The following is a 23,354-nucleotide window of genomic DNA, read 5'->3' as shown; positions in this document are numbered from 1 at the left end:
CCTCTGCTCTGCAAGCCCTAGTTATTGACTTAGTGCTTTCCTTCTTCCCCTCCCTCCCCTTCCCTTTCCCCTCCCGCTCCGTCCCAGGGAAGCTGCTGCTATTTAATAAAGCTCTTTCATTTCCACCTTTCCCCTCCATTTCTGGGGTGTGCCAATGTTAAAAAGTTGGAGAGAGTAATTGCCAGGATCCTGTCAGTCATCAAAGGAGCAGCAGGCTGCCCCAAGCCTCTGCTACTGCTGCCAGTTGGCAACGGTGCTGCACTGGTCCAAACAGCACCATGCTCGGCCAAAGCAGAGGCAACCACGTCCTCTGCCCAGCTGTCTCTTTGCTCAAGGCCTTCCCACCACTAAGGAGAGCAATGAAACGCAGGGGAGTGCTGAACATTACTTGTTTGGCAGAGTGGGACCTTTCTTCTCTCTGGCACACAAGAAAGAGAAAACATGTTTTGAAGCTGGAAGAGAAGAGAATGTTGGCACAAGTGGGTAGGGAAACTCAGCAGGAATACTTGCTTGTTATCGTTTTAAATTCAATAGAGACATTTCTGCTCTTGACTAGATGCATCGCCTTTCAAGATGCCAATACACTTCAAGCAATTATCTTTGCTTAGCCCAAGCAGTAAGTTGGGCTCTTAGATCAGCCTTGATAAAGACTGCATGGGGAGCGGGTGCAGATGTTCTCTCATTTACATAGGGAAATCTTGTCATCCATGAAGCTCCATCCTGACAGGTAAAGGAAGAGGAAAGCCTAGAGGTGATCAGGTTTATCAGGTATCAGCCTAAAAATGTAATCATTAATTTTTCAACAGAATCAACGCTGTCACGAGAGGCTGAGTGACCATGAAAACACACATGAAGAGAAACATCTAATGTGCTAAACCCAACAGAAACCTCTTACGGGGAGGACTGTTAAAATCCACAGTTTCACAGCTACTCTGACCTGAGTTGCAAAGAAAAGAGCTTCAGAAAGGAGCACTGATCTCTGCTGGATGGGTATAGCTGTCCTGGCAGCTCACATTCATACCTCATGCCTGCACAGACACAGTTTACGTTGGTAAACAGTGCTCTTCATATGGATACAAGCTATACCACCAAAGTAATTGTAGAGGCTGCACAGCTTTGCCAATGTACCTGCAGCTATACCAGATCCTTCAGCCAGCACGGGTACCTCATTTTGTAACACACTTCAGCAAACTAAGCTACATGGAATATGTAATGCAGAAGAAGCCCTAAAAGCACAGCCAATCGACGGCACTGTATAATTAAGTTCACTGAAAGCACACCTCCAAGAAATGCCTACATACAGTTTGGAACTACTCAAAGAGCATTAAAACAAATGCAGAAAAGTACAAACTGCATTTGTATTTGCCAGATGAGGTCCAGCAATGGGACAAAGGCAGAAGCAAAGGAAAACCAACAGCAGTACAAAGAGGGCTGCACACATTTTGCATTTCCCCACGTGTCCATCTTTGCTCCACAGTCTGACCTTGAACAAGGAGTTTCATAAGTTTCACTTTATCTTCGATTGCAAGCATCTCACTGGGACTGAAAAGCACCTAAATCACTATCCTTTTTTTGGCCTTACTCATCCCAATAGTGTGTTGTCTGAAAGATCTTACCCGATTTTTTTAATGTCCATGTGTTAATTATTCACCTCTGACACCAGGGTATCAGATTAAGCTGCTAGTAAGCATCTACCACTCCACTGAAAGCACTGAATGTTCTTTGCTTAGCTGCCGGGAAGTCAGCTGCATCAGTGACTTCTACAGCGCTGCCAATTAGTTTAAACAAGTCTGTGGCTTTTTAAGATCCAGAAGCATAATAAGAAACAGACATCCTAACCTGATCTCCTTAATAAATGACACCATCCCTTTTTTGCTAAGATTACATTCTTTGCCTTCTATTAATGAATTTCACAAAAGCTGCTGAAATTCAGGCTGATGCCTTGCATTGCCACAGAGCCCAGAGCCCTCTGCAGCAGAGTTCCAGTGAGCTTGTCTAAAGCCGACAGCCTTTAATGGAAAGCAAACATTCCTTGGGATAACTGACCAAATAGCTCAATACCGTTATTCATAAGAGAATGTATATCAGTATTTTGAAACAAGGCAGGTCTCCCCTTTGTTTGGAAGGAGTCTCCTTTCTGTATGTATACATGGATAAATAAAAAGACTTGCATTTCCCGTGGTCAGACAAGGGAAAACGTTGCTTTTTTGCTCCCAGTCTCCCCTTATTAAGCAGTTTGGTCTCAACCCTTCCCCCACAGCTGGTTCTTGCTAACAACATACACATCTTTCCATTATATCTTCTCTGTTAAAATGGAAGAAGCAAAAAATAATGCACTTATCTTTTTGGATTTGCCAGTCTTATTCTCAAATGGATCTTATCACTTAATGCTCAGCACAAATAAAATTTCTTTCAACCATTTATCTTCCCCTGCTGCAACAGGATCACATACGAAATTCCTTCTCAGTCTTTACCAATACAACAAACCTCTTTCTGCCTTTTTCTGCACCTACCGTCAGTGTAGCTTGGCTTTTTGAGCCACGGTGAATTAAATGAGAACTAACCCTTCATTTTCATCATCAACCAAAATCTCAACTGAGGATATTTGATCCAATCTCTAAAACAGGTCAGCACCTGAAGTTTCTGTAGGATGGACGGAGAAACTTTCTGCAAAGGTAAAACATTGTTGGTTCTTCCTGACCATACACAATCACATAAAGATCATTTTCAGATCAGGAAAAGCCTCATTACAACACACCTAACTTTCTTCTTTCTTTAGGCTAGCTCTTGGCATTATGAGCGAGTTATCTCACAAGCCTGCCATGCAACTACTATATGAGAAAGAGCTTTAAAATAACTAGTGGGAAACTTCCAAGCATGAGTAAGAACTAGGTCTTACAAAGAAACAGATCATGTCAGGTAACAAAGCTCTCATACAGGAAAATAACACACTGTTATTGTGTGAAGCAGTGAAGTGGCTCATTAATTTACTACCTGTCCCCCTAAACCTGCAAAACCAGGGTAATACCTCTAAAAAGCCCTTTAGGGGCCTAGTCCTAGCATCTGAAAGCTGGGGCTGAGTAAGCAAGAACTTGCTAAACAAAACAATTGTCCTTTCAATTGTGTGTTGGAACAGATGAAAGGAGAGAAATGGGAATGCCACAGGGGGTGTTAGCATGACAGAAGATAGATATGTATATATTGAAAGCAGATGCACAAGTGAACTGAACTGTGCAAACAGCCCCCAGCTATTGCTATCTCTTGCAAAAATCACCAACAGCTCTCAAACCTGGAACCAGCTAATATGGTCACTTCTATGGCAAAAGGAATGAAAAGCTTCATTTTTGCCCTTAACTCAGACTGCAAACCAAAAGCAGCACCTGTGAATTCCCCATTAAATGTCATGCTGAGACTGTAACAGCAAAATCTACACTATGTTAAAGATCTAATGACAAAAGCAAAGGATTCGTGCACAGCTGCCATTCCACCCCACTCTCCGTCTGCTGAGCCTCTACAGAACGGCATACAAGATCAAATGTCAACAATATGTTGATGACAGAGCTACATGCATCCTCATCTAGGTGAAAAGAGGCTGTCATCCAGCTGCCTACACGTCTGGAAGGAATAAATACTGGAGGAAAGAGCTGGCTTAAATTTAAATCAAGAAAGATGGTAGAAAGAAATACGGGGAAATAAAAAGTCTTCATGAAATTGCAAATCTCTTCTCAGCCCATGGCCAATTCAGTGCAAATCTGGTAATAATTCACTTCAGCTCCCTTCCCCCTACCTGACTTGGGTAAGATGAATGCACATACATAATCTCAGATGTGAAATCACATTTGCCATAATTTCTTCTACCTAGTTAAAACTATGTACCCAACTGCCCCAAAGCTAACTATCTCCTGTGGGGCAAATGGGCTGAAGGCCTTACCTGAACAGCAAGAGCTCAGTTCTCCCAATACTGGATCCCATACTAAAGAAAAAGATCTTGGTTCTCAGCTTCACATCCCATGAAGTGAAAACATCCTAAATAAATGTAATTTGCCTTTTCTTCACAGCAGTTTGCTAAAACTGATGCTGCTCCCACACTTAACCACCACATGAGCTAACAACACAATATTTTATGAAGGGATCTTAATGAGTTTTAATTTTTCAGTTTCTTCTAAGATCTGTCTTATCAACCTTCATGCAGACATGGATGAATTGGTCAAGGCAGCAACCTCAGTAACTCTTACAACATACCACTCCTGCATCTACACTCAAACGTGCACATCTATGCAAATCTTCATGCCACCTGCAACATCAAGGTGGCGTTGCATTTTCCAATGATGCTGAATACAGCTCTTTCTTACAACACTCAACATGAGCAGTGCTATGCAACATGGGTTTTGGACATGCTTTGTTTTCCTAAAGATACCTGCCAGAATCTGCCAATACACCAGAGGGATTTCCCATATCAGTCAGGAAAAGGTTCTGTCCCCATGCCCTCTTCCTGGTATCATAGAATCATAGAATGGTTTGGGTTGGAAGAGACCTTAAAGCTCAACCAGTTCCAACCCTCTGCCACGGGCAGGGACACCTTCCACTAGAGCAGGTTGCTCCAAGCCCCTGTGTCCAACCTGGCCTTGAACACTGCCAGGGATGGGGCAGCCACAGCTCCTCTGGGCACCCTGTGCCAGCGCCTCAGCACCCTCATAGGGAAGAATTTCTTCCCAATGTCTAATCTCAATCTCCCCTCTGTCAGCTTAAAGCCATTCCCCCTTGTCCTGTCACTAGATGCTCTCTCCAGATTTCTTGTAGGCCCCTTTAGGCATTAGAAGCTGCTCTAAGGTCTCCCCAGAGCCTTCTCTTCTCCAGGCTGAACAAGCCTAGCTCTCTCAGCTTGCCTCCATAGGGGAGGTGCTCCAGCGCTCTGACCATCTCCATGGCCTCTTCTGGACTCACTCCAGCAGCTCCATATCCCTCTTGTGTTGGAGGCCCAGAGGTGAATGCAGTACTACAGGTGGAGTCTCGCAAGAGCGGAGTAGAGGGGGAGAATCACCTCCCTCAACTTCCTGGTCATGCTTCTTTTGATGCAGCCCAGGATACAGAGGGTTTCTGGGCTGCAAGTGCATACTGCTGGGTCATGTTGACCAATACCCCAAAGTCCTTCTCCTCAGGGCTGCTCTCAAGTATCAACACGTACATGCAGTCTGTGACTCTGCTTGGACTTTCAGTAGTCTAAGAAACATCTATCTGGTTCAGTTCTGCCAAGAGTGAAAAGTTTCTTTGGGCAGTAATTGGATGTGTTATTTGCAGTTCTACTCAAGAGCTGTCAGAAGCTCTCCCTATCAACCCAAAAATGTCAATGCCTTTTTCAAAAGGAGACACAAGGGACCACACCAATAAGTATGCTTTTTCAGTAACACAGCAAGAGGTCGGTACTCTCTTTCTAACTACTCTTGTTTTCAGAACTATGTTGGTTCACATGAACTTTTCCACTGGAGATAATGCATTGCAGTAAGCCATCCCCATGTATTCTCCTAATCACTTTTCTTTTCACATTATCAAGGGTTCTGACAAACCATAACTTGCACCCCAGTGAAGCAAATGTGAATGGCAATTTGCTTTCAGGCGTAAAGCCCTTTTGGTTTTGGCTGCAGGAGGATTCACAGCTCATCCAGTGAGTCTAGGATTTCTGACAGTGATCTTTGCAGACTGCAGTGACCTTTGCAGGCCACACTGGATAGGTTCTAATGACACTTGCGTGAAGCTCAGGAGACAAGAGCACTCAATAAAACTCTGCATCTTATCACACATTCTGTGCACTGCCCTCATTAAGAGTTAATATGCTGAAAAAAAGCTTGGCTCTGTGCTAAAACTCATGTGCCTTGCTGCTTCAGGCTCTTCTTCCTGCAGTATTTGGAATTCTCCATCTGTTTACAATGGAAGCATACACGTCATCTGTTCCATCCAAGCAACCAACCGACCACTTCATCGGGATGTTTCCCAAATACCAGTAGTCTTGTCAAGAGCTAATTCTGGATCTCCACAGGCTGAATTTCCTTCCAGATTCAAAGCACAATGCACTATTTGAGATATAGCTTGGTTAAGTCACCTTATCCCCACAAACTGCATTGCACTTCAGCTTCATGTCCATCAAATTTTTCTGTCACCTACCTCACTTTTTGTATCTTCAGCTTGAAAGTTCCTTTCTAAGCTTTATTTTAATTTGATTACAGCCATCATGTTTTCCTGGTATTTTAGAGTTAGCTTCTTCTGGGTAATACGAAAAACACTGAACATTGCAAGGGCATCAGAATTTGTGAATGCCAGAAATAAAACTACCTTCTGGCTGCCTTTCCCACTAATATCCACTGCTAACAGATCCAGAGCAACATGATCCTTATTCTTTTATGTTTCTAAAGACCTTCAGCTCTGATCAAGTTTCTAATTTCACATTCTTCTAAATTCTTTAACCTCCATATACTCTTGGAATCATATTGATTCAGAAATCACCCTAGACCCAAGCCACTTGAAAACAGATCCTCTTTACTTGGAGACCAGCTCCACCTAAACTTTCAAAATAGACTGCAAAAACTATCCTTACTCCATATTTAGTCCTTTCTCCAAACTTCCCATCTCTGAAACTCAAGTATTTCCAGCTAATTTCCAATACCACTGCAACCTGTACCATCCCAAGCTAGAAATCTGCTAAAAGCAATTCTTTCCCTGTACTACAGATAAATTTCAGAGGTGTTACCTAGGTTTGCAAAAGAAATAAACCACTAACACGAACAACAAGAAATGAATCTCATGCATACCACTCTTGTTAAAAGTCAGCACTATTAGAGAGCTTTTGAAAACTCAGCCTGAAGAACAAGCTTGCTCTTCAGCAAGGCTGGGTTTCCATCTGAAATGCTAAGCACATCAATCTGAAGGGAGCGAATAGAAAGAGCATGAACCTCTCGCCCATGACTACCGTATTTGATGGCAATTCACTACTTTTCCTTCATTTCTGAACACAATTCAGAACTGTCAAATCGCATCAGCCCTGACCTGTAGAACTCTTCCCAAACCTCTCTGAAATATTAAGAGCAAGATGGATATAGACATTGCACACTCTTAAAACCAAGATGCTCCTTAGTACAATTCAAAAGTACTGTAGTTCTCAGAGAGAACGTTTCTCTCCAAGTCAGAAAATGACACCAGCAGCCAGTCGATTTCTAGGTGCAATTAAATGTATTAGAGTTTCACGTAACAAAACTAATTAATTGCATCTTCAAAACCTCTATTTCAACAGCCAGATGGAGTAAACTCTCTGAGGAACAGAAAAGGTGCATTGCACTGACTGCTAGTCAAGGATGTGGAGGAGGGGTTAATCTGAAGCAGAAATAATCACTGTATTTCACTCCTCAGCAGGTTGTCACACTTGTGCAGTGACTTACAGGCCACATTGCCAAGCCCTAATCTCCAGTTCATTGATTGCAAATCAAAAGGCATCAAGGAAGGAAGGAAAGATTATGAGACAACTTACAAGAATCTTCATAGAATCTGATGTAGCATTTCTCTTAAATTTCTCTCTTGGGAGTTTTGTGGGTAATGTAATATTAAAACAACCACAAAGCATTGCTTCAGAACATGGCTATGACTTCTTTTTAATTAAGAAGTTGAATAACAATTGCTTTGTGCTACAAGCTTTTGGGACAGAGGCAACAAAGACACTTTCTGATTCTCTCTAATGTGCGCATTAAATTAGAGACTGAAGAACACAGTTTCACCAGGTTTCCTACTCGTTTTCCTACTGCACGCTGGCCAAGCTGGAAACAGGATTTTACTCAAATGAATTCAAGTACGTCAGCCACTGTGCTAAGAATATTATAATGTTTCCTACTTAAAATTCTATCTTTATTTTGCATGTCTTGCAAAGTATTACAAACTCATGGAGCACTCTTACTGTAAAACTCGAGACAGAAGAAATACCTGTAGTTGATTTACTAATTTTTTACAACTGGATGAAAGAATAATATTTACAAGATTAAGCTTTATGGTTTCCAAGCTTGGTCCTACAGACTGCACAAAGATAACCAACAGCACACCAGAATGTTGAAACAATACTTCACATCGTCCCACAGGAAGGCTCTTTAACCAAATTAATTTAAACTGGTCTAGTTGTGACCCTGTCACATACGCAGAAAGCTGAAAGTCCAAAGCAGTCAGAAATGAGACATTTTTAACATCTTTAAACATGACGTGGGAAAGGGGAAAACAGCAAATTAGTTAGCAAATCCTGCTAGACTGGATAGATTTAAAAACGTGGGGGAAAGCTTTCTGGAAGCTAAAAATACATGTGCAAGAAAGATGATAAAAGCAACCTTTCGAATACATGCAATCCATCTGGAGAAAAATAATCCAGAACTACAGCAGATGAGAAAGACAGGAGTGCAGTGATGTGGAGCAAGTCTGAAAAGCAGGAGTGGGAAAAACTGGTCAAGATTTTCAATGCACCATAACAGTAAAAAAGGAAAAAAACCAACAGTTTTTGAGTAAATAAAGACCTGTAGTCCAAAAAAAGCAGACAAAAAAAAATACCCTCTGTGGACTTCTGGTAAAACTCTGCTTATCACATTACGTACATTTAAACATATCCCAGAATGAGGGGGAGAAAAAAGGAAGGGTATTTTGGAGAGAATTCAATAGAGAAAAAAAACCCCGAAAGCTGGAAGATTGAATTACAAGAGAAGATTAAGGGAATACAAAGCATTACTTCACTAAATGGTGACTAAGAGCAAGGGTACAAGCATTTGAACAGTGTAACACACCATAGGAAAAGAAGATATGTTTGACATGGAGATGAAGAAATACAAATGGAAGATTTTGACAGCAGCTTACTGATTTAGCTGGCTACAAAAAAAACCCTGTCTCCCAAAGGAAGGGCTAGAAGCTATAGCAACTGGAGTTTAGAGCAAATGTAAAGGATGGATGAGAGGAAGAGACACGATTTTAGCTAATAGGACTTCTCTATCTTAACTTATTATGATATGGTAAAAAGACTCTGGGAAGGGATACTCCCTCATCTGTCAGTATGAGCTATGTATTTCACTAGGATCTTAACTGCAAAAAGAAACAGTACCAGGGCAAACTACACTTTTAAAAGGATCTAACAGGATACTGAATCCATATAATTAGTGATCTTACCATATCCACACAGCTTTCAACAACAGTACCTGCTAACCAAATTGTGCTTTCTTCATAAATACATTTTAATTTCTGTCTCTTACCTTAAGCGGCTCACACCAGAATGGAAGCTCAGAACCAAGGCTGAAAAAGTGTGGATTGGTGCACCAAAGAATATCCTCATCATTGATCTTCCCTTGCCTTATAACATGGTGCAGATGATGATAAACAACAGTTTTATCAGCTGATAAAGCAGCTCATGTAATGACGCAGCTGAGATGACCCTTTCTGAATCATGAGCTCTCTGGGGAGCAGCTACCGAGTCTGAAGGTGAATCAAGCAATTTCTCCCAGAGACAAGGCTCCCCAGTGCTGGGCCACTAGACAAATGGCTCAGTGCAACCCCTGTACACGGGAAAGCTGTGCCAAAAGTAATGATAATCATAGGGGCCTTTTAAAAAAGAAAAAAAAACAAACTTAAAAGGGAAAAGGAGGGGGGGGAAGCTGCTCATGGAATTAATTGCACTATGATTAAGTTATGCCCCCAAATGAGAAGCTATTGAATAGGTATTTTTTCATCTCCTGCAACAAGTCACCTGCATACATGGCCTAAAACTTGAATCCAGCCCAAATTTCAGCTTCAGAAATTACCTAGTTCTGCCTCCTTCGCATGCTTTGTGCATTATCAGCTGGACACGGCTTTTCCCATCCTAAACTATCACTGAATAGCTGCTGTGCTCTGCTGATGAACAAAGCAAGACATATGTGTTCTCTTAACTCCATTTGCCAGTTTGTAAGAAAAGATGAATGTTTTTCCTCAGGTACTAAATGAGTCAGAGTAGGTACAGAAGCAGAAGTACCAAAACATAATTCCATTGCCAAAATACACCCACATGTACATAGAAAGCTCACAAATAAATAGCCAACAAAAGCCTGTTTGGTAAAAGTATAGTAAGCCTCACCTTAGACTGATTGGCTCCTATCCTTCCCAAAACTGCTGCTCTCCTAGAGGTTAGCTGCTTTTAGGAATGTTAGGAAATGATCCTGAAGCCTCAGCTGAAAAGCTCCTTCATCAAAGCCAACCACAGTACCACAAGCAAGATGCCTATTAGCCAAAAAAGTCCAAAAAGACCTACTAGGTACTCCTAGTAATATCTAGACTTAGGAATGTATTCCATGACATGGAATGTATTTGTTTGTCATCATATTTGAAAACAGAGTAAAGTGTCACAATTATGTTACTTTCATGTTCTCCTGTCATGCTTGCATACCTCTGCAATAAAGTCCTTCACATGTTTATTATTCAGTGGGCTTGGAGCATGCCACCTCTCTGCTATCATAACCCAGCAACTAACTACTAGGCTAGAGCCAAAGCAATACGAAATGACTGGTGGAAACACACAGAAGCAGAACACACACACACTCACCCTCATAGAGGTTTCTCCACCGTGGGGCTGTTGCAGCCTGAAGACTTGAGCAACCATATGTTCAGTGGAGGGGTGCAGCAGGATGCGTCGGGAAGCCAGTCCCACCATTACGTATCTACCCATTGGCGACAGGCTCACAGAAATGGCATTAGGGCCTATGAAGAGAACAGGGGTTATTTCTCTCACAAGTTGACATCCGTCCCCATGCTTCATCCTCACGGCTTCTTCATTCCCTTCCAGCATTCCCATAACATCTGGCATTCTAAGCTCATTCTTATAAGGGATAGAGAAGAATAAGGAGACCTGCACAAATACAAGTTTTGTGGGACATTTCCTTGCTTCAAGCATCTTCCCCCTAAAACAATGAAGTTCTTTAAGGAATAAAATACTATCCCTTAGTATCTCCCCCATACCATAACCCTATATGTCCAGACCATACCAAAAGCTTCTCCCCAGTAGCACTGTATTTGTGGCTGGTTGGAAGGCCAATAAAATATTTTCTGTTACTACAATCACTGATGTTCAGACTATTGCACTTCTCACTGGAGGCTGAGTCCTGAGGTAACTTCTCACACTCCCACCCACCCTGACTTCTTGCTGCATGCTTACCAAAACGCTTTGTGTAGAGCATCTCGCCCAAGTTGTGTGGTGCCAGAGAATACACAGCCAGTATTCCTTCATCAGGGAAGCCTCTCTGGCTGCTGGGAATGAAGGCTGCCAGCAGCTGCCCATCAGCAGAGATATCGCAGCTAGCGTCATTGTAAATCTTGCAGTTTTGAACAAGCACATTCACAGAGGCTGCAAAGAAAGGAGCAGTGATTAAAGTACTCAGTTTCAACAAAGACTAAAGTAAGATTTAAACCTAATGCTAGAGACAGGACAATACATGTAAATGGCACTCATGACATTTAGCTTTCTCCAAAAGTTTATGAAATTTTAATACCCTGATTAATGTCAAATTTGCTCCAAAGCGGAGATAAGACACTCCAATGAGCCCAGGAAATGAAATCTACTCACCTCCTGGAGCCTTCAACCAGGAAACAGTGGCATTTGCACTTTATCAGACCCCTCCTTTGTTGAGTATAACACCATCCTTTGCAAAGGACAGCATAGTTTAAACAAGTCTCAAATCATGAGTCTCCGACAAACTCCAGCAGCAGTATCATTAGAAACAGTACACCTTAATTCATTTCCCCTGCTCTTGTGGAGTCCCTAAGTTCCAGCTCCCCTTTATCTCCCGTAAACAGGAGATGAGAGAAAAATTCCTCCCTGCAGATACAGACGTTCATTTCTGACAGCTGATTTTTACACCAATCTTGGATAAAGCAAGCGAGAAAGAGCAGAGACTTCTCCAGCCAGCCCTCTGTTTAATTACTCCAGTATTTGAGATACTCCTGTAATGGGTGAAGTAACAATTGAGCAGACAAGGCAGTGAGCTGCAACTCACAAAACACAAGTGTTTCTTTAGTCTCTGCAAGCAAGTTGCTGGGTGACCTTACACTAGTCTTTCCCCCTCTGTGTCTTTCATATGCAGACTACAAGCTCTTTGGGTTACTGAATCTTACTATGCACTTGTGCCATTCTTAGTACAATGAGGTTCCAAGGCCTTGTAGCATTGTCATCACCAATGGTTCAATAGTGGCTTGGTAAAAAAGGCTGGAGTCATGTTTGCTCTCTCCTCCAGTTTTTCACCAAAACCAGTGTAATCATTCCAGGTTTATAGCTGAAACTGCACACTATTTTGGGAATGTGGAAATTTCAGTTTCAAGTATTTTCAAACTCACAGGAGTAGAAATATAAAGAAATAGAAATAAAGCCCACATTTGCAATATAAAAGCTTTGCATGCTGGAAGACAGAACAACCCATTTCACATGCTTGAAGCTATAGCACCACGTGGATCACTATGTGAACTTCTACACTCCAGAAATTCCCTTTTAAACCATCAGACCATGTCCAGCCTAGAATTGGCTTTGATTTGTTCAGCTAAAATTGCTGATGAGTTTATTATGAAGGCACTTCTCAGGCTAGATTCCTTATTAGTTTAACAAAAGAACAGTGCCAAGAATGCTTCGTGCATACTTCTGAAAGTCTGAACTTCCAAATCAAATTAAAGCTGTAACTCAATGCTTTAAGAAACTGGTGCTGCTGCCAGAAAAAACAATCCCTGCCCTTTGTTTCCAACACTTCTGTGGAAAGAAAGCTACATCAGGGAACTGATATGGCTGAGAAACTACTGACTGTGGTCTGTGGTCACTACTTAGCCAGAATGATTTCCCGACCTGGTATGCCATACAGCCACATAGACACTTGCAGGAGCAGAAGATGTCATGACAAGGAAGGAGACAGGACTGCTTCTTCTTCCTGCATTGCTGTTTCAAAGCACTCACCAAACCTCATCTTTAGTTCTGGTCTCAAAGACATTTTTTCCTGGGAACTGCTTTCCTGCATGGTTGAGTATCAACTTCTACTGTTGCATTTAAGAAATCCTGATGAAAAAGACGACGAGGATAAGAAGTGGACTATATAATTACATTCTGTACCAAGCCACCTACACCTGTACTCTAAATTTATTCAACCTTTTTTTTCTCCAGTCTCAAAGCTGCTAAAAACAGTAATTTTCAGCCTAGTATAAACAGAAAGGTGCTGAACAGAAAAAGGTAAATAACAGTAGTCACTGTCAGTGCTGTAATAACGGAATCTAAACCACGCATGGCCCTTCAAAGAACAGATAGTCCAAAGGATAGCAAAATTCTCGACTGCTTAGACTGAAGCTAGTAGAACAGAAAGGCAACAGAATAAAGATTAAAGACTATACTATCTAATTTTAAAAGAAGTAGAATTAACACACACACACCCCCCTTTCTTTTTCCTAAGTCCAGGCTTCACTCAAGCACTCATCACATCATCACAAGAGAAGATGGGCCTCAATGCAGGCACTGCAGTATATGCTGTGAACTAGCTAAAGGATGCAGGAAAACAGGTTTCACTATTGTAACCCCTGTCAAACTGGGAGGATTCCTGCAGAGTTCTTCAGTGACTCATTTCAAAACCAGTCCTATTTATTAGCTTTATCAATGGGCTAGACACAGAGTGGCGCTGGTTAATGCATTCTGTTGATAAAGCTGGGTAATTTCATTAACAGAGCATGATCAGACCACACAGTGAACTGAAGGACATAGAGACATAATGGAAGGGAAATGGAAGAGTTCTAGAGTGTATTAATATATCTTATTATATATTACATATATTATATATATTACATACTGTATACTATAAATTTCTGCTTTACCTAGGAGCTTCTCAGCTGGCAACAAGAGAGAATCAACATTGGTAACCATAGCAAGGACTGAGCCATCCAACAGGCATGAAAGAGATCCTACACTGCACTAGAGAGCACACTAACAGTGCTAACATACAACCTCGTGCTGGGACCACATGCAGGATACTGGGCACAGTTTGGTTAGCCATGTTCAAGAAAGATTAAATCTTAAATGGTAACAAGTGCAGCAAAGAGCTAGGAAGATGACTGGGGGGAAAAAAAGATTGTGAGGAAATAGGCTTGCATTTACAAAAAATATCAGCAAGTAAGTGCAAGAAAAACACCAATTCTCTTCAGAAATAACACTGACAGGTAAGTGGGTAAAAGCAGCCATTAAGTTTGGAAATTAGAAGATTTCTACCAGAGTAGCAAGATTCTAGAATAAACTTTCAACAGAAGTGAAAGGGACAAAGAATTTAACCAATTTTAAGACAGAATAAGAGGATGTGCTTGCCTAAGACAGCAGGGAGCTGCACTCAGTGGCTAAGGGGGTCCTTTCTCACCAATTCCTTTGTAGCTGCACTCAGGTCAGCAGTGATCTAAATAATTGGAGGGAAAAAAGGTGTGTGGGGAACTTATTGGACAGGTGAACATCAGAACTCTCGCAATCAATTCTGAGTTAACTGGTTAAAAGACAGCCAAGCAAGAAGGCCTGCAACAGAGCAAAACTGCACATCACAAAGGGTGACCATCTGCCAGAGACAGAGCTATGAAACACACCACCACCTGTGCAAAAACCTTTGATTAGTAGGAGAGAAAAATATAGTCCTGTCCTTTTCTTTGGGATCGAAGAACTGTTCTCTCTCATTCCTGCTAGACATCTAGCAGGTTTTGTTCTGCACCTCTAGGCTCAGGATGCCATTTCCATGACGCAGCCATGGTTTCCCTACATTGTTTAGCACTGTCACTTGATGCTCAATATTGGAAGTAGCCAGATTGTACACTTGCTTCATCAGACCAAAGGTATGGGTGTCATCTAGTCCAGGGACCTTTCTCTACTGATGTCCTGGTGCTTTTCAAAGAGGTGCCAGAAGCTTTAGAGGGAACAGATACAGATTTCTCTGGGCACAGGTGATGTTTCTTCCTTGTTCTTGTAACTATTGAAAAATCACAGTTTATAGAATTCATGTCTCTTGTCAGCTTTTAAAGTTTAGGGGTTTTTTTAATCTAATGCAACCTTGGACATTCATAAGAATTCCACATCTTTATTTCTGTAAGGCAAGAAATGCTTGTATTTCTTCTGTACCATTTACAGATTCGGGGACATTGCCATGCCTTGTGCCTACCCTCAGCTCCACGGCTATTTTTTTCCTTTCCAGGTCTCTAATAGTCTTCCTTATCTAGCATTTACTGTATGTCTTTTTAAAACAATGTACGGTTTGGATCCTCAGTCACCAAGAGTCTATTTATCATATAGCAATTGTTCACTCATGTTTTTCCTCCCTCCTCCCCTCTTTTTCAATGCAGCAGAGAGGTTTTGGTGAGCAGTCCACAGGGATGGCCAACACAACTGCACAGTTTGTTCTTTTTAAAGTTTGTTGCATACAGAGAATGCCCTGTAGCAAAACAGATTGTGAGCTCTGCTGCCAGAAGTGATCTTTCCCCCTTGATGTGTGTCTGGAACATAAAGCATCACAGATGCAAGATGTGCTAAACAAGGAAGAGCGCCCTTTATTTCAGTCTTTCAATATCTGATTCATGTTGGCATTATGGTTCTCTGCTCTTCTCTCATTCACAACGGATGAGGGACTCAGTTAGCACTTACACCTAGAACCAAGGGAACCCACTGTGCCAGCAGAAAAGGTCTAAATGTGAGAGGTGGAGATCTCAGCAAGGTTTCATTTTAAGGAACACCATCTAAGAGATTCCCAAGACACAGGGAAGATGACAATAGCCATGCATTTGCCAAAGCCACAGGCTATTTGATTTCTTTGAGCCTGAGGCCTGATCTATGAAAATGAAGCCAATGCAGAAGATTTTAGGGGGGAAAAGAATTGCTTTTTTTGGAAAACCATTTACAGCGAGGCTGCCCTTTCATCTCTTGTTTTCTTTTGTTGTTAATGCAGCCACCAAGCTGACAGAACGGATCAAAAGAAACATCAGAGAACAAATTAATCAAGCTGTTGTGCCAACTTGGAGTGCTTACACCTACAGCATAATTATGCTTGAAGCTGAGGAAGGCCTGGAATGCCGGCAGCAACAGCACTGTTTGCCAAAGGAAAACAGTGCTGGGTGCACCATCCACTTCTAGCCACAATGAAGGATGACACTTTATTAATGGCTGCTCCTATTTATACATTGTTTAGCATGCCTTTTTTCCTTTCTCTTTTCTTCTTGTAAGTTCTTCTGCATACCACTGTGGATCAGTAAGTATTGATCAAATCATGTTCCTCAAGTCCCAGCCAGTGTTAGAACAGAACAAACTCCTGACTATATGTAGAAGAACCACACCAGTTCAGCCACAATGGCTAGAAAATGAAATAACAAGCAGTGAGTAGCACAAGAGAAGCTATATTCAGAAGATTTAAACAAGAGAGAAAACCTTCAAACATTTTACCTGTGGAAAGGCTATATTCTACACTGTTCACTGATTCAATACTTACCCATTAGCTGCGGAAAATCTTAAGGATATGCAATACTTAATAAAAAGAATATTAAATAAATGCCAGAGATAGGATTGTGTCTGCTGCCAAATAAATTCCTCACCCCAATGTTGATACGACTGGCAATTACAGTTTAAGACTGGGCCATGTTCATGTCAAGAGTTATTAAAAGCAAAGCTGGCAAAGGAGAAGAAATCTGAATCCACCATTTCCCGTTTTGCACTTAATAGAGAAAGACAGGGCAGAGACTAAAATCCCACAAGTCCCTGCAAAGCCATTTCCCCAAGACTGCCATAGTCCTCTGTGTGTGTGTGGTGGACTGAGTATCAGTGAGGTTGCTGTTGCAGAGCCAAGTCCAGAGCCCAGGGCTCTGAAGGGTGCTGGGGCCCAGCTGCTGAGATCCCAGGACTGCATTCATCACGCTGCTGTCACTTGCTCAGACGCGTCCGCTTCAGTGGAAAACATCCTACTTCCAAACTATCTTTTCTTTGTTTAATGGTAACAGGAAGAAGAGCTGCTCGGAGATGGAGGTTGGCCACAGAGTCATTTCTTTGATGGAAAGAGGAGCTGGCAGGCAGTCTCAAACTTCAGCTGCATCATTTCATCTGCCTGAACTCCTAAAACACTTGTGGCTCAGGTCAGTCCCAGGAAGTGCTGTTGCCCCCTCTGTGTAAGCGGCCTCTCTCACATGACCACCTCTGATTTATAGGAAATGATGGAAAAAGAAGGGAGCTTTTGAGGACAAATGCTTTACTGGGAAAACAGTTTATTTCCAAGGTCATGAAGAGTCAGAAAACACTCATCCAACTACCACTCCACTGTCACACGTTTAGCTTCACAGTATCTCTACAAACGTATGCAACTTGCCAAACTTGGAGCTAGCCTTTGTTCTGTGTCTATGCAAGCTTGGCAAATACCTGTTTTAGGATGAGCACAGCTGCTACATCTTCGTACATCCCAACTAAACCTTGGCAGAGGGAGATATGGCTAACAATCTAGAAATGCCAGAGTTGAGCTCAGCATGTAAAAATGATGAAGCAGAGTAAAACCGAACATCTCCAAATGGTAATAAATAAAGATGGACAAAACAAGTACTATGAAGCACAAAGTGGGGAGTCACATGGACTGGGGATGCACTTGTAGCAGAAATCCTGCCTGCAAGAAGGGCACAATGACAACAGAAACCATAGCCCAATTTCCAGCTAATTAAAAGCTATTTCAGAATAGAAGTGTCCTGGTAGGGTACAGTCAGAAGATTGAAATACTGATGTCTTGAGGAGCAGATGGTTCTTATTTTCCATGGGATTCCATAAATTATAAACAAACATCTTATGCTTTTTTTTCTTAAACCAGCAGCCTCCTCAGCAGCCAGATGAAGCCAAAACCCCCCAAAAGCTATAAAAAGCTATTAGTAGCTGTAGCACTCTTCAAATACTTCACAAGTTTGCAGAGAAGTCCCAGAGAATTTAAGTCAGCAGCAAGATGTTTCCCCCTCTGACTTCATCTTTACTCTGTTCAAGAGTCTGGCTGGACCACAGAAAGTATTGCCACCACGTGGCAAAACTTCGCCTTGAGCACTGATCCTCAGCCTACAACTTCACATTGCTACTACAAAGTTTGGCAGTTCAGAGTTTGACACGTCAAAGCACTGGCACATGAGTTCAACACAGTATTTGACTTTCAAGATGACACTGTCTGTTCATTCCCAAGAGACAGAATGGTTTTCAAGTACAAAATATACAGCATTTTCCCCCTTTACAGTGTCGAGGGCTATCATCTAGAAGCAGGGCTTTTATTTCCCAGCATGCTATAAGCATCACACCACAATGTTTTATACAGTGTGAAGGAAGGAGATGAGATAGAAACACCAGATGCTTTATCCGTAGAAACACCACACTAAGAAAGCTTTCTGTAATGGGATGGGCTACTGGTAGCTTTCCCCTAGCTCCTCTGATTTCCCAAGGACTGGGAGGTAAATGGCCCCATACAGCTTGCCCAGAGAAGCTGTTGATGCCCTATCATTGGAAGTGCTCAAGATCAGACTGGATGGAGCTTTGAGCAACTTGATTTATCTAAAGATATCCCTGCCCACAGCAGGAGGGATGGAGTAGATAAACTTTAAAGCTCCCTTCCAACCTAAACTATCCTGTGGTTCTATGATTTCAATTCCCCATATCTCTGCTGCTATGGTGTCACTGCACGTGCTCCTTTTGTGGGCCTGTTAAGCAACAGGACAGTACCCCCCAGAGACCTCTATTGTCAGTTATGTGATTTCTAGAATTGCAGAGCAGACAGGCCTGGGACTGGGAGAAACTTTTTCTTAATTCATTTCAATGGCTACCAGTGAAAGCAGAAGTCTTTCTGAAAACAGAATCTTTGTTCTCCCTAAAAAAGTCAGTCCCTTGAAGCAGAACCCAATCTGGTTTTGCTGAGAAGTCAAGCAATGAATTTGACGCACAGAAATTGTCTAAGCTAAAAATCACTGTACAAAAAAACCCCAAATCACAAATATCTACCTCGTATCTTCATCCCAGGCTGCCACAAACATTTCTGCAGCTGTGCAGGAAGCTATATCAGGATACCATTTTGGGTTAAAAATAGACTTTCTAGTCAAGTTAGCTTTAGCCCCCAAAAAGTCATTCCTTGATCAGCTGACCACAAGCATCAAATATGCTTGTGCCTGCATACGGAAATCTCTTCCAGTGTGAGAGCTAGCTTAGGCCATAGAACACACGTAGAACCATGGTCTAATTTTCACAAAGGGAGGGAGAAAAATACATCAATAAATATATAAAATCAGCAATATTGCCCATATTCTTGACCCAGAAGCAGCTTTCACCTGAGATATGGGACAAATCCCTGCTTTTGCAAATGGCTAGAAGCTACATCTACTTCTCCTGGCTTGCAACACTGTAGTAAGCAACAGACCAGGGGCCTGATTCCAAACAAATATTGCAACACTTTAACCCACACTAATATCAGTAACTTGGAGAATTTAGACGCAATTTATTAGCAGGTCTTAACGTAAAGATATAAAGACAGTATCCCTCTACAAACCTGATAAAAGAATAAGGAGATCCTTCTAAGAGGATTGCATATTCCCATGAGAATGCTGACAAAAAAAGCCCCGTTTATGCATGGATTTGCTGATAGAATACGCAAAACAGCAGGAAGAGCTCTGCATGCTTTTAGTCGACTTTCTCAAAGGGCTAAGCATTTTACAGTTTTCAGTGTAATAAGACAATCAAACAATCCAAAGCCTGCAACATACAACTACCTTTGGAAGATCCTAGAGCTTATGGTAGCTGTGGTTGGTGTAGATTTAAAAGAAGTACTGATGTCCTTTCCAGCTTACCATTGCTGATTTCAGGCAGATCAAATTTAGTGAAGTCCCACCACTGGAGCCGGTAGGTTGTGTTGGCAATGTTACTGGCCACAGCTGACTGTCCATCCCCAATCACAGCACCTACAGAAAAGGGGAAAGAATTATCAATGGAACCTCCAGAAGATTATCCAGAGAAGAGCTGGAGAGAGAGACAAAACCATAAAAACCCCTTTCAAAATCCAATACACAAAACTCTAGATTCTTAAAGAAACCTTATTTACAGAAATAGCAACATCTGCTAAATAAACCACAGGAAATTAATAGGAAAGCACCTTCCTGCAACACATTTCTGGAAGAAACGAAAGTTGATGAGAGGCAAGATTTGTCCAGACTCAAGGCAGAAATAGGAATTAATTCATTTGATGCGAATGCATTCTACTTATTGCTACTAGTGAAGCTTCTAGTACAGTTATGAAGGCAGACCAGAATAAATACTAAGGAAAAGCGTTGCTCTGGCAAATCACACCCATTTGTGGACATAATCCCTGCTACTACTGTAAACTCCACTCAGAAGATACAGGTTGCCTACAATATTTGCTACACAGTAAGGATTGGAACAGAAAATATTTGGAGGACCTATGAGCTGGCCCTTTGCTGCTCTGGATGGCCCAACCTACAGCAGGCATGGGCTGCCCTGACTCCAGGCAAACAACACGACCCTTGCTAACCACCCAAGGATTTGGGCAACAGCCCAAAGCAGAAAGCTAAGAAGAATACTTCAGAAACTAGCAAAAACAAATGTATTTTCCCAGGCAGAAAGGAACTGCCACTAGTAACTCAAGTCAGCATACATTTGGGACAGCTCAGAGGCATTAAATGCAATCCCTAGGGAGACAAGTGGAGGGAAGATACAGTTCTATGTAGTACTAGAGTCAAAAATATCATGTTATTTGCAGTCTCTAAGGTCTTCATTACATGCAGCCGTTGTGTTACACACACATGCTGGCAGCCAGAGAAACTCAAGGTAATAGAATTTGATAACGGAGCTCAAACCAAGATCACCCCCAAGTACAAATGAGGAAAAGTAAAGCCTCCAGTGTTTACACAGTCTGGATTTCAGCATTTCCACACTGTCTCCGGTGGGAAGCACACAGAAAAGTCAGGGCTTCACTCTCCCAGAAGGGCTGGCTCCGGACTCTGCTGCTACAGCAGCAACAGTGGAAGAGACATCACTTTGACAACTCTGTCTCCAGCACACAGCAGGCCAGCCTGTGCTGACAGCTAAAAGCCTACTAACTGCCAGCAAATGGAAGTGGTGTGGAGGAAGATGAGGAGGCTAGGGTAGCTGATTTTTACTTACCAAATCAGCAGCAGAACACTCAGGCTTGTAAAAAAACGGCCTGAACACACACACACACACACACACACACACAAACAGGGTTTATGTTTTCTCTGCAAAATAAAGAACAAGGTGGGCAGGGCAAAGTAAGGAAGGAAATTCTAGACTGGTGCTGATAAATAAAGACACTAAGAGGCTGCTGCTAGTCTTCTCTTCATCAATAAGCTGTCTCGAGTCCTGAATTTTAGGTCTGGAGAAAGCTCAGGAATTTGTCAAGAGCAAGACTTGTGAGCAGGGAGCTCCACACTGTGTACCCAGCTGTGCCAGGCCTGCAGCAATCAACAAACCTCCACCCTGTGTCTGCTCAGTCCTTGTATCTGCCTCTGTCAGATGCACACATATCACTTGGAGAGCAGAATTAAGGACATTTCCATTGCTCTACATATGCCCAAGGCCTTGTTCTCCATATCCCCCAAAACAAAAGGCTCCTTTGAACAAAAGATATATGCTGGAGAAAGCAGATTCAATGCATTAATGAAATTACATTTTGTAACTAGAAGTGGAAGACGGATTAAGTTCTATGTCGCTTCATCTTTCAAAGTCTCATTGCAAGCCCCTGCTTGGTACACAAGGGCAGCTCTTCTGCTGCCTTGCCTCAAGCCACCAGGTGGAGAACAGGAAAGTAGCTTCTGTACAAATTTCAAGCAATGGGACTTGCTGCAGGGGAGCAGTAACTAACATCACTCTTATGGGACTCAACCAGACAAGGAAAACACCCTGCAAAGACAAGCAACAGAAGTGAGACTTGGGGCACATAATTCCAGAATATTGATCTTATTACAGATGGACATTACAAAATCAGCATCTATTTTGCAACAAGAACAATCTTTGTATGCATAGCAAGTAATATATAAACTGTAGAATAACATACCCTAGGAAAGTAAGCACGTGCTCCCCCTACATCGCAGAAGCCTAGCAACATCCCTAACTGCTTCACAAACAGCAAGTTCATCTGGCTCACACTACTCTTGCACCTACTGCTACAAGTGCTACAAAAAAAGCTGCTGGCAAATGGCTTTGAATTTTTTTCTGTAAAGATTTCAGTCTTCTCATCCCTTTCCCCGGAACCTTCAAGTTAGTTATGGTGTTCATTTAAACCTCACATCCCTCCACTTCCAACGGTGGTCACATCCTACATGGAAAAGCTAACAATGGAAAAAAGCATCCCCATCTACAGCACAGTCCAGCAAAAGCCATCAACTAATGCTAGTGCTTCAGGTAACTGGGACCTTTATCAAAAAAATAGGACAGAGGGAACAAAGTTCACAGAGGGAAAGGTGCATGTTCAGAAGGATTTGGTCCATTTTTCAATGGTTCCAAACCTGCGCGTTTAATGACAAATCTGTGATCTAAAGGTTTTATTAATTACCTCTACTTATACTAACGATGTGATTGAGAAGTGTAATTATTAAATTATATGTAGCTACATACAACGAAGTGGAATAACATTTGTATCACAAGTCCTGCCAGAAGCCTCCCACATGCACTGTCCTACAGTAAAGATGATTGAATGTCTGAAATGTTTGCATGCTTTTAATTTAGGGAGGAAAATACACCCCAGTAAACAACTATGCTATCCTAACCTTTGGTGTTTGCTTTTTGCATTGGAAAGATTTCCATTAGGGAAGATTGGAGACCATGGGTGGAAAACTTCAGAAAGTTAAAATCCTCACTACTGAGCTTTTGTTCACTGTGCAGTGTGAGAACTAATTCTCTGCTGGCTTTGCCCAGTCAGGGTTTCAGCCTGGCTGAGATCCGAAGAAGGTGCTGCTGCTTTTTAAATTCTAGTGTAACCTGGAGGCAAATGACACACTTCAGCTTCTTAAATGTGGGCAGCAGCAGATCAGTTCTTATAGTAGGAGTTCTCACCAAGAACTTGACAGTCTGTCCTGATTCCTGGGTCTTCCACGGTTTGATGGGATCACAAGTGACTGTAGTGGCTACCTGAGGGTCTCAGGCTTGTCAACCCAAGAACAGAAGGACCTTTTACTGCAGAGATGATGTAGATTTCAACATCCTGAGATCTAAAGCAAAGGCCAATTGAAATGCAGTGAACGTAGGTTTGATTGGCAGCTTTCCTGCGTCTGTCTATCACTGCGTAATAAACACTGGGTGATGGCAGAAA

General features: G+C 42.1%; 1 protein-coding gene across 6 annotated transcripts in view; it reads right to left on the bottom strand.

Annotated features, from left to right (window-relative positions):
- Positions 1-23,354, bottom strand: part of AMBRA1 (autophagy and beclin 1 regulator 1) — a 130,786-nt gene that overhangs the window by 32,825 nt on the left and 74,607 nt on the right. For all 6 annotated transcript variants that reach the window (XR_003990782.1, XR_003990783.1, XM_030481184.1 and 3 more), the window contains 3 exons: positions 19,861-19,971; positions 11,192-11,380; positions 10,583-10,737 (listed from right to left, as the gene is read on the bottom strand). Coding sequence is in view for 4 of the 6 variants with exons in the window: in XM_030481184.1 (XP_030337044.1) it covers positions 10,583-10,737; positions 11,192-11,380; positions 19,861-19,971 (455 nt within the window). In the remaining 2 variants the exon portion in view is untranslated. The remainder of the gene's footprint in view (positions 1-10,582; positions 10,738-11,191; positions 11,381-19,860; positions 19,972-23,354) is intronic.

Source organism: Strigops habroptila, chromosome 4 (genome assembly GCF_004027225.2).
Source record: "Strigops habroptila isolate Jane chromosome 4, bStrHab1.2.pri, whole genome shotgun sequence".
NCBI lineage: Eukaryota > Metazoa > Chordata > Aves > Psittaciformes > Psittacidae > Strigops > Strigops habroptila.
The sequence above is the reverse complement of the archived record's forward strand: the minus strand, read 5'-3'. Positions and strand labels throughout refer to the sequence as shown.